The sequence below is a fragment of the Elaeis guineensis genome, chromosome 1 (assembly GCF_000442705.2).
Source record: "Elaeis guineensis isolate ETL-2024a chromosome 1, EG11, whole genome shotgun sequence".
In the NCBI taxonomy this organism is placed as follows: Eukaryota; Viridiplantae; Streptophyta; class Magnoliopsida; order Arecales; family Arecaceae; genus Elaeis; species Elaeis guineensis.
Window position 1 is genome coordinate 153,218,411 of NC_025993.2, and position 12,210 is coordinate 153,230,620.

Below are 12,210 nucleotides of genomic sequence, written 5' to 3' on the forward strand. Positions count from 1 at the left end.
ACAATCCCTTGGTGCTTCTGGCCCCAAGTTTAAAGATCGGGGAAGGTGAAGAAACTGAAATTTGTTGTATTTCACATAATAAATGAAATCCTATCATTTGCATTACGAAATTCTTGTTGAGGCTCCATTTTTTTGGAACTGAAATTTCACAGAAAGAGCTACTAGAAAAGGAATATTTGAAGAAAAAGATATGTGTTATAACGAACATAGGATAACTAGCTGTTTAGACATCAGTTTGTTTTTTAAAAAAAAATTATGTGAGCCTGGGACGTCGACATCTTTTTCTTTTTCTTTTTTTTTTTTTTTGTTGGGGTTGGGGGTTTGGGGGGGGGGGGGAAATCTAGGGAATGAACTTAAAATAGCAGAAGTATACAGTCCAATAATACATAATATTATTAGATAATGGCAGTTCAAAGCCTAGGTATTTTAGTTTAGGCCAGTTGTGTCATTAACTATAAAAAAAATAGATAAATAAAATAAATTCTAAAATTGCTTTCTGGTCCTCATTGTATGCGGAAGCAGAGCTAAAATCATGGAAGTCTTGTATTGAAGAATGAGTAAATTGCACAAGCGAGTTTATAAGGAATTAGAAAATCAGAGAAGAAAGAAATGTGAAAGATTAAGCGGTCCGGTTGGGCTGTATAACGAGAAAGCCGATTTGCATTAGGCTGTGTAGAAGTGATGTGCATTCCTTATCTAAAACACCCATGTTTATGCTTTGAATAAAATTGACAAGACCTTAAACACTTTTCCTAACATCATCCTCAATGGTTTTGGAATTTGATTAAGCATTTACAGGCATTTTTAACATTTAAAATAAGGTTGATTTGGGATTAATTAACTTCAGAATTTGGAGACTCATAAATATTTGCTTTTTAAAAAAATGAAAGTGATTTGTTTTTTTTTTTTTTTTGTAAAAAAACCATACAGTATAATTTTTGGGGGGGAGGGAGGGAGAGAGAGAGAGTATGTATCATCATGGTCATTGTCGTCGTCATCATCTGGGTGTTTAGACTTCTGAAAGGGAAGAATTGAGTCATGTTCATTAAGCGCCAGACAAACAGCTGTCGTCAAAAGCACCAAATGCAGCTCCACCATACAGAGCTTTATTAGTTCACTGAGGATAAGATTGTCAAATAGACCTGAAAGAACCATCATATATACATCCCACCAACAGATCCAACAGCACTTCGAGTCTCCTCTGAAACAGAGTTAAACTAAGCCAACTCATTATCACAACATATTACACATCCATCCAACTCCTGATATCTACAACATCTGAATCTCCCTCCCACAGAGATGATGAAAAGATTCTGATGGTCATGAAAGGGATTTCCAAAACAATCATCACTTTTATCCTTCACTTTGCAATGCAACAGCGACTAATTCTCAGAGCTTGGTGTGAAAGTACTCATTGTTATCTTCAAAAGCTACCCCCCTTCTATCCGCATCGCCATGTTTCTCTCTTGCAGCAAGCATTTCTCAGGTTTTCCATCTCACCAACATGATCCTTGAACTCCTTCCTCACGACATCGAGCACAATGTCCCCATACCGGTCGCACCATGACCTGCAACAACATTAAAAAGTTTCAACCAAATAGGTTAATATAATTCTTTTTATTCTTGTGGTAGAACTGATTCATACATTGTTCATGTCTTTACCTTGGAAAGAAATTGTTCAGATCTTCCTTGTCAACAGGAAGCCTTGTCGATATTACCTCGATTTGTTCATCCCTACAAACAAAAGAGAAGGCTAAGATAAGAAGGAAGAAGAAAAGATACATACAGGCTCCTAATCCTTGACTGAAAATTTATAATGTGATGATGCTGAGAAGAGGAGAAATTTTACGAGAAACTAAGGTTTGGATCCTTTGCACATAATTCCAATTGGATTCGAGAGAGCTCCTTCTTTATGTTCTCTCCCAAGACCTTCACAGAAGGAAACCAAAATCCTTGTTCATGAGCTGGACACCATCTGAATACACTTCATGAGAGAATGTAACTATCTCTTCCATACCTTGTCGATGAAAAAATCAGAGGTGGATCCATCCGAGTGCATCTTTTTCTTTATCCTCTTCGTGTCGGGGCCTTCTCCGATCGGGCTGGCCACGAGCACGCAAGGAACCGATGAAGCATCATCTGATCTCTCCCCATGAGGCAGGTCAGTTGTGGAATCCTCTTCAGCATTATTTCTCTTCCATTTCTTGATCCCATCAAGACCCCACTGCTTCTTCAAAGATTTCGGCACTCTCTCTTCAGGCCTAGGAATGGATGGGTCCTTGTTCTCATTCTGGTCCCGTTGTTCTCTCTGAAATAGTGCATGGAATGGCTTCCGCCTCGTCGTCTCAGACTTGACAGGGACCAGCGGCGAGCTCTCGGGCATCATAAGTATCGAACTTCTATCGCCATTTTGATTCTTCTCCCAAAAATTCACAGAATTCTCCTTCCCTTTCCCTCTCCATAATTTGCATGGAGAGGCCACATTGCTGATAAAAGATCTTATCGGGGTTTTATGCTTGGCCTTTTCGGTTGTCATGGCGGGCTCTTTGTCCCTGAGATCTATAACCGTCCACTCCTCTTCTGAGCTTGTAGCCGGGGTGCTGATGATCACATCTCTGCAATCGATCTCCGCCCCTTGCACGGCGAGCCTCTGCAGCAGAGGCCTCTTGGAGGAATGGTACTCCTCGGCTGTGATGCATTTGGCATAGAAAAGTTCCTACAAAGCAAACAAACAAGAAAAATGTCAACTTTCCCTCTTTTAGCCCGCAAAATCATGAATAAGAATAAAAAGAGACGTTCACTCTAACGTCAAACTATACCAAACAATGAAGAACCTTGACACCAAACAATGACATTGGAGAAGTTGAGGAAGAGAACTCAAGTAAACGAAATCGATATTTTCTCGACAATGTAAAACTCTAATTTTTCATAAAAACAGGGGATTATAGTTTGAGCTTTTGGAAATGGAAGAGAGACTGTTTCGAGCTACGGCCGTAACCTGCAAGAACAGCAGCTTATCCCTGATCACACTAACAGGCTCCGGGTGGGCCGGGGAGGCGATGAGGGTATCGAGCAGATGGGATCGGAAAGCCGTGACGTCGCTCTCGGGGACGATTCCTTCCTTGTGGAGGCCGATGAGGTTGAGGATCCGGTGGAAGGAGTCCTGCTGCCATTTGAGGTTGTCGGAATGATGCTTGGCGAGCTTCTGGTCCCGCGGGAGGCGCCGATTCTGGAGGGAGAAGGGGAGGATGGATTTGCACAGAGAGGTGATGGTGTCTTGGAAGGAAGAGTAGTAGGTCGGCGTGTAGGTGTACACCATTGTCTTCCACCTCTCCCTTACGATTCTTTTTATCTAGATTCTTCTGATGGTTGGTGTCAAGAGTTTGAGGTGAAGAGGAGGGATGGAGGATTTGAAGAAGGAGCCGTTGGGGAGGAGGAGCAGGAGCTGGAGCGTTTTCTCGGTAATTCTGGGTGGTGGTGGACTTTAATCCCTCTTTTTGATTTAAAAAAGAGTCACGTCAAGTGTACGCTAGACTAGCCGTTGGAGAGTTCGGAGGATATCTTTCCGTTGGAATACACCTGGCTAGCTCTCTCACATGATGGGCCCCATCTAGCAAAAATACCGGGCACTTCTCATGGGCCGGTGTTGGGCTGGACTTGAGCTTATCCATCGGATCTGCTGGGCCATTGTTTACAATACACGAACTACATGGATAATGCGCGATCAGCATCATCTCAAATACTAGTGATTTCTTTCTTATGTTGCTACTAAGATAACATTTTACTAGTTCTAAGTTCAATTCCTTTGGAACTGGTCATTTTAATGTAAAGCATTGCAGAAGTCTACTGTTTTGAATTGTTGGTGTCAAAGAGAAGCGGGTGTTCTTGAAGATTATGATGCTTTGGTAACATGAAAAGGGCAAAGAAATATGTCTTGAAGGACATGCACGCTATGGTTCAGACACTGATCTAGAAGTTTCTAACTGCTTTAATTCTCAAGTGCGAATTTTATAAGTTTTCTCCATTCTATATCTCTATTTCAATGCTTGGTGATTGGGCGTATTTCTCTGAATAACAAGCATGTTTATGGTCAGACGAACAGTGCTACAGACTTATATGAATGATCCTTCTAATTTAATTTAAAAAAAAAAAAAAAAAAAAGTTTGGAGACCCCAGTGAGGTTATCCCCCAAGATTTTAAGTCACTTCAAAAATTTTCTGGATGAGACAAGAAAAAGCAAAAAAAAAAAAAGAAAGAAAGAAACAAAGAACGGAAAGCCCCATTACATCCCTGCCTTCTAAAGAAAGATTTATTGTTCCATTTTTCAGTTTTTCCATGTCATCATCTTGTACGAGGAAAAGATGTATTTAAGAATAGTAAAACAGTGACGACTTTGACCATTTGATTAACAAAAAGAAAAAAAAAAAAAAAACTTTCAACATGGTCTATCGAGCGTCAAAAGAAGATTCCTCAACCTAGCACTAAACAAATAGGGAGAAAACTTTTACAACTTGCTCGCAATTGGCCCCGGGATATAAAAGTATCTGGTGCTTAATTTACACTTTCAAAACCTATCAGACGACATTCATATCATTTTGACTCTTACGGAACAAACGTCAAATAGAGCCATCACATCAAATCTTTATACACAATGATATGGTAATTATTTATTACAATATTTATAAAAAAATATATTTATTATTTAGTGTGTTGAACGGTTACTCCACGCTGTATTTTGCTATGACATGGGGAGGATACAGCTTGCAGCTATGTTCAGGATATTCGTTATTCGATTTCAATCAGAAATTGATTCAAATTGAATCAAAAAATTGGATCGAAATCAAATTGAATATAATTTAATTAAATTTTTATTTTTTATTTTTAAAAATTTTAATTTTTAATTCGATTAGATTAAAAATCAAAAAAATCTAAAAATTGAATTGAAAATTAAAATTAAAATTTAAATTTATATTATTTACTATGTTGAGAACTTATTAATTATGTCGATGGATGATTAGATATTTAGATTTGATCCATTATTATAATTTACTGTGATATTTGATTGCTTGTTTGTATTATAAATGATGTAATTTTTGATATCTTATATTTTATTTATTATCAATTTATCATTAATCAATTACCAATGTATCATTACTTATCAATTATTAATTTTTAATATAAAAAATTATCAGTCAACAAATTCAATAGATCCTAAATTTAATTAAATATAATATAACAAACTAACAATGAATCCACAATAATTATTTGAATATGTTGTATCAAAAATAGATAATTAAAACTATAAAAAAATATAAAAAAATTGAATAATCGAATCGAATCGAACTGAAATTCTTGGTTCGATTTCAGTTTGGTACCTCTCTTATTTAGGTTGGTTTTTGGTTGTCATTTTTTTGTTATTCGATTTTTGGGTTGGATCAGTTCGGATCGGATCGAATCGGTTAAAATCGAATGAACAGCCTTTGCTATGTTTGGTATATGTGTATAAAAATTACTTATTATGCAAATGTTTCACCTATCATCTACATCATTCAAAAGAAACATCCCCATCGTAAGTGGCATAAGCTAGGCCTCACATTTCTTTGGATGCGATGAGCTAGAAAAGATCACAAAAATAGAGCCCTAACAAAAGCATATTATCAGAAAATTCTATACAAATATTCAAATAATATAAACTTGTTGTAAGATAATTTTTACTAAAGATAGCTAGGCAAGTATAAAAGATTCAACAAAAATAACTGTAGAAGGAAACTTATACATGCAAGCTTGTATAGCTCTTGAACCAACAAGCAATGTGAATTTCTATACAGTGCCCTTTGCTTGCGAAGAGAATTTATTCATGCAGCAAATAGATTGGAGATACCTAGGTGAGCATGTAGCTCTGACATTCGCTTCTCACTTTATCTCTTAGCTTTCTCAGCATTTTTTTCTCTAATAGTGGCAAATTTTTATAGTTTATTAACCAAATCTAAAAATAAAATAATGTAGGTCAAGGATCTAATGCAAGTATATTAAGCTCCCTGCAAAAGACTAAGCAAGCGACGCACGTAAAATAAACTCAGGCTTATAACTTGGAAGCACTTATCAATTTGAATACAAAAGATCAAGGATCAGATGCCAAGAATAGATGATCAGAAGAAGACAATTTATGAGAATTTATGCAGATATGTATTTAGTCCTACATCAGTTGTTCATTAAAAAGATTTTGAACACTTATACAAGATTGAGAAATTTAAATAATATCTTTCAACTAATTTTTTTGGATGAGGTCCTATGTTGTAATATGGATTCATTGAAACTGATATGGTATTTATGAATGGATTTAGATTCTTAATCCGGCGAGGATGTTAAGGTTTAAATTGGGAGAGTATATAAGAATCTATATGGATGAGTGTTTTATCCTATATTAGTTATTCGCTAAAAAAATTTTGGATATTAATACAAAATCAAAAAATCTAAATTATATCTTCCGATCGATTTTTTTAGATAAGATTTTGAGTTGTTACACAACTAGTGATTTCCAGCTTTACCACAAACAAGATCTCAGCATAGACTTTATCAACTAACACCTTCATGAACTCTGCTACCAAGAACTTCACCAACTAACCATTGTGGTGATCTCCAAAATCCACTAGAATTAAGTGACATCCACTATGCATGAAAAGAGCACCAAAGTGCACTAAAAATTTTTTTAAAAAAAATTATTAATTTTTATTAAAATTAATTATCTAAAAAATTCTATATCTTTTGAAGATTTTTAATTTTAACATAATTTTTTAATTTTTTCAATCAAATATATATATTATTTAATTTATGATAATATTAATCTGCCATCAATTGATGTTGAAATTTGTCATAAGATGATGATGTATCATGTATGATGTCAAGTTGCTAATTGACGTGTCATGTTATATATGGTTGGTGTGTCTACGTTGGTAAGCGGCATGAAAATTTGGGTGGACTGGAGACACAGTTTTGGAGACGGAGAGAGATTTTGAGGCGGAGGATTGGGCGATGGCCATCTCCCGCACCTGTGGAGCGCCAAAGCTACCCATGCTCCTGAAGCACAAGAAGAGCACCGACGCCGGTGGTTGTCCATCCAGCCATTTTATGCACTCGTGCTGCTCGAAATTAGCGTTGTTTGTCTCAACCTCAAGGGCGATTACCGGTCCTACCGGATAGATATGGCCGGCGTGGGGTGGCTCGGCACGCAGCGACCCTCCCTTGGTGCCTCGAGTGGTCTCGGCTCTACCTCAATGCATGTGTTAACGATACTTCCTTTAGCTTCCAGACACCATTTGCCGTGATAGACCAACCAAGTGTAGACCCGGCACTTCTTGTTCATGAAGGGAGTCGGCATGGATAGTGGCGGAACGGGAGGAACTCCTGCAGGGACCTCTACGTGGCCTTCCCAATTCCTCAAATTTTATAGGAATCTTGTTGTGGAGAATCAGGAGATGGAGTGTGAGAGCGAGCATGGTAGCGTTGGAGTTGAAGAAGATGCAGGACGGGACGCCGAGCTCGTCAGCGATGTCAATAATAGTAATGGCAAAGAAATCAAGGACCAGAGCAGCGACGGGGATCGAGGATTGGGTTTGGGCGGCCTTGACATGGGGCTTGTGGCTCTGGATGTAGAGGGAGAGGAAGTCCTCGACGCCGTCGGTGTCGGTGGGAGGATCGACAGGCTGGAGGTCTTGGAAGCCGATAGGGAGGCCTGAGGAAGCGGTGGACTGGATGTAGGAGGAGAAGGTGGAGGCTGGTGCCGGGTTGAGGGGTTGGATGAGGAGGACGGTGACAGAGAGGAGCTTCTCCTCTTGTTGGAGCTAGAGGAGGCATTTGGCCGTCTCCACCATGGGCACCAGGTGGCCAGCACTCCACATCGACAGGAAAAACTGGCCGAGCTTTCCCATTTTCTCTGTTTCAAGGAGGATGCAGAGGAATGGATGGAGTCACTATTGAAAGGGCTTGGACGTTCTGGGGCCCGAGGGCGAAGAAATTATTTCCACCTTTATTCTTCCTTCCCACTCCTATTCCAATTCATTCCGAATATTTTAGTTTAACACCTCATTCCTACGCATTCATCTTACGACAAACTTCAACATTGACCGGCGACATATCAATATTGCAACAAATTGAATAGTGTATATACACTACAAAAAATTTAATTTTTTATGATAAAATTTTAGCGATGAAATATTTTTCGTCGCAAAAAAGTAAGCTTTTACAACGAAATTTAAATTTCGTCCCCAAAAATTAGATATTTGCGACGAAAAAAATTACGTTGCAAAAAGTTATATCTTTTGCAACGAAATTTTTTTTTTTTGTTGCTAGAAGTTCATTTTTAGCGATAAAATTTTTTTTCGTTGCAAAAAATAATTTTTTTGACGATGAAATATTTTTTTTCATAGTTAAAATTTTATTTTTTGCGACCAAAAAAAATTTTATCGTCAAAAAATTATATTTTTTACGACGAAATTGATATTTCGTTGCTAAAAAGAAAGACTTTTGCGATCAATTTTATTTATATTTAGCGACGAAACTATTACGTCGCTAAATTTTATTTTATTAAAAAATTTTTGAATAATTTGCGACAAAAATTTAAATTTCGTTGCTAGAATTAATTTTTAGCGACGAAAGTTTTTTCATTGCAAAAAATATTTTTTTTTGGCGACGGAAAAATTTTTCGTTGCTAAATTTTTTTTTTGCGACGAAAATAATTACGTCGCCAAAAATTGAATTTTTGGCGACGAAATATTTGTTTCGTTGCGAGAAACTTGATTTCCCGATCATTTGCGACGAAATTAAATTTTCGTTGCCAAAAATTAATCATTTGCGACGAAAATATTTTTATTGCAAAAAATATATTTTTTTACGACAGAATATTTATTTTTAGCAACGAATTTATTTCGTCGCTAAATATTTTTTAATTAAAAATAAAACCTTTGATATTCTGCCCTAATTGAAAAAAACACTGTTGATCTCCCTCCCCGATCTCCGCCGCGGTCATCCAAATTTTCTCCCTCCCCATCTCCGGCGACAGTCCTCGTTCCCCGATCGCCGGTCGTCCTTCCTGGTAAGTCCTCTCCCTCCCCGCCACCATCCTCTCTCTCTCTCCCTCCCCACCGCCGTCGAGCCCTCCCTCCCCGCCACCGTCGCTGCTCGAGCCCGCCCCCCGTCGCTGATCGAGCCCACCTCCCAACGCGCCGGCCATCTCCCTCCCGCCTCGCCACCCTCTCCTCCGCGCACCGAATCCTCCCTCTTCTCTGCCTCCTTCCCTCCGGTTCCCTCCAATCCGTCGAAACCCTAACCTTCCAATCCATAAAACGAAGGTGGCGGCCACCTCTCCTCCCTCCCTTTCCTCCTCCTTCCATACTTTCCTCCTATTCTTCCTCGCCGGCCGCCGCCGAAATGACTACCTCCTCCTCGTCTGGGCTACTCCAAGGATAAGGCCCTCGTCGCCTCCAAATCCCTCCTCCACATCACCACCCCCGACAAGCCTGACGCCGTCCTCACCTTCCTCCGCCGCCACGCCGGCCTCTCCCCTCGCCAGCTCCACGCCTTCGTCCGCCGCCGCCACGCCGGCCTCTCCCTCCCTTTCTCAGTCTGGTTTGTTTGTTTTCGTAGGGCCGCCGCAGCCGCCGCCGCGTCGCCGCCGGGCCGCCACCGCCGCGTCGCCGTCGGGCCGCCACCGCCGGTTGCCGCGGATTGTCACCATCACTGCTCACGGAAGAGTTGAAGGTGAAACCAATTTTTTAATTTATATATTTTTTTAATTTTTTTTAATAAATTTTAGTCATTAAAAATAATTATTTATTATTTTAGTAATTAGATATAATGTTAGATATAATTATTTGTTTGATATAATTAATTTTAATCATGATTTAAAAATATTTTAAAAATATATTTTTTTTAATAATAATATATTAATTGTAGCATAAAAAATTTATAAGCCTTAGAATTTCCGTTCGAGGATAGCGTGCATAAACTAATATTTTTTTTTATGAAAAAAATATTGGTGCTTTACACACTATTCTCGAATTGTCCTCGTGGACAGTTTGGGCACGTGAATGAATTTAATATTGCAACACATGTGCTTCTATATTGCAGAGTTTTGTCGGTATTTTCGATCATGTTCTCTGGATATATAGCACAATTTTAATGCTTGTGTATCTGGAGAGCTGCGTCGAAATGCTGCCGAAATTTTTTTGGTATACAAGACATGTATTGCAATATTAAATTCTTACGTTCTTGAATGGAATAGGACCATCACCCTATAGGTAGGAGATATAAGGCGTTAGTCAACTATTATTACATAAAATTGATTGTATAGTTTGCATCATAAATATGTAGGTATGGATCGTGATTGGATGTCTTTGCGTGATAAGTTTTGTCCCGAGTATATTACGGGTGTGACGACTTTTATGAATGTGGCGTCCAATCATACTAGAGAAGATGGGAAAGCTCGTTGTCCATATCGTCGATGTAAGAATTTATTTTGGTGTACCTTATCGGACATTCAGAATCATTTATACGAACACGGTATAGATGTGACTTACAAGAGATGGACTTGTCATGGTGAAGATTTGTCGACTAGCTCGAACATGTTGTCCAGGAGTCCCATAAATCCGTCGTCAGTCGGTGGATCATGCAGTCGTGAAAGAGAAACACTTGGTGAAGAAGATAGAAAAATTTTAGAGGATCTTCATCCGAAATTATTTGAAGTAAATGTAGAAGCGAGAGCAGAACATCAGCATTCCATTCCGAGACAAGAAGCTGAAGAGGACATTAATATATCTATAAATGATAGATTCGAGCGTCTATTAAGAGATGCACAAAGTGATGTTTATCCTGGTTGTAAGAAGTACTCTCTGTTGTCCGCCGTAATAAAGTTATTACACATGAAGACACTTGGTAAGTGGTCAAACAACTCGTTTAATTGGTTGCTCAAATTTTTGAAGGACTTACTATCAGAGGGAGAGTTACTTCCGTCAAGTCATTATGAAGCCAAAAAATTATTGAAAGGACTCGGTTTGGGAGTCGATGACTTGGGCCTACGCTGTGAAAAGATACATGCATGTCCGAATGATTGTGTTCTATTTCGGAAGGATAAACAAGATCTACAAGCATGTCCAATTTGTCATTCAAGCAGATGGAAAGAAAGTCGTGGTAAGGATAAGAAGAAAAAGAAAATACCATGCAAGATTCTGCGGTACTTTCCGATTACACCACGATTGCGTCGATTGTTCATGTCGAGGCATACTGCTTGTGACATGCGGTGGCATAAGGAGGTAAATAATATGGACGATGATGTCATGAGACATCCATCAGATGGAGATGCATGGAAACATTTTGATCGTGAACATCCATGGTTTGCAGCTGATTCACGAAATGTCAGGCTAGGGTTGGCAACAGACGGATTTAATCCATATGGTAATCTTAGTACTGCTTATAGTATGTGGCCTGTTATGGTATTTTCTTATAATTTACCACCATGGAAGTGCATGAAATCACCTTTTAATCTATTGGCCTTGTTGATCTCGGGTCTCCGTGCCCCTGGAAGAGACATAGACATATTTTTAGAGCCATTGATCGAAGAGTTACAATATTTGTGGGAAGAAGGATGCGAAATATATGATCATGTTGTAGGAGGCATCTTTCGTATGCATGCAGCATTGCTTTGGACAGTTAACGATTTTTCTGCATATGGCGATATTTCTGGATGGTGTACAAAAGGGTATAAAGCATGCCCAACTTGTAACGATGATATTACATCGGACCGTATTCGCAGAAAGATTTGTTTTACCGGCCATCGACGTTTCTTGCCAGATGATCATAGATGGAGGAGAAGTCTTAAGTTCAATGGCAAGCATGAACGACGTGCGCAGCCAAGATTCTGATCTACGGACAATATTTTAAATCAGTTACCAAACCCACAGGATGTCATATTTGGTAAGGGTCTGGCCAGCCAAGTAGGGGTGCGAACAAGTATCGAAAATTGAAGAAAAAAGAGCAAGTTGTTTGATCTTCCATATTGGAAAATGCTTCTTCTTCGACATAATCTTGACGTCATACATATTGAAAAGAATATATTTGATAATGTATTTTATACCATTCTCAATTTCGAAGGAAGAACGAAGGATGCCGTGAAGGCTCGTCTTGACTTAGAGGATATGCGGATTAGAAAGGAATTAC

At 38.8% G+C, this 12,210-nt stretch overlaps 1 protein-coding gene and 1 pseudogene across 1 annotated transcript; both read right to left on the reverse strand.

Moving 5' to 3' along the window:
• Window positions 1-1,022: 1,022 nt before the first annotated feature.
• LOC105039076 (uncharacterized) lies at window positions 1,023-3,465 on the reverse strand. The gene is made up of 5 exons (XM_010915066.4): window positions 2,999-3,465; window positions 2,018-2,716; window positions 1,850-1,929; window positions 1,663-1,734; window positions 1,023-1,568 (listed from the first exon to the last, which is right to left on the reverse strand). The coding sequence occupies exons 1-5, from the start codon at window positions 3,317-3,319 to the stop codon at window positions 1,442-1,444; spliced, it is 1,299 nt and encodes a 432-aa protein (XP_010913368.1). The 5' UTR covers window positions 3,320-3,465; the 3' UTR covers window positions 1,023-1,441.
• A 3,461-nt stretch (window positions 3,466-6,926) lies between these two features.
• On the reverse strand, window positions 6,927-7,928 carry LOC109505470 (malvidin galactosylase UGT88C3-like; annotated as a pseudogene).
• Window positions 7,929-12,210: the final 4,282 nt, after the last annotated feature.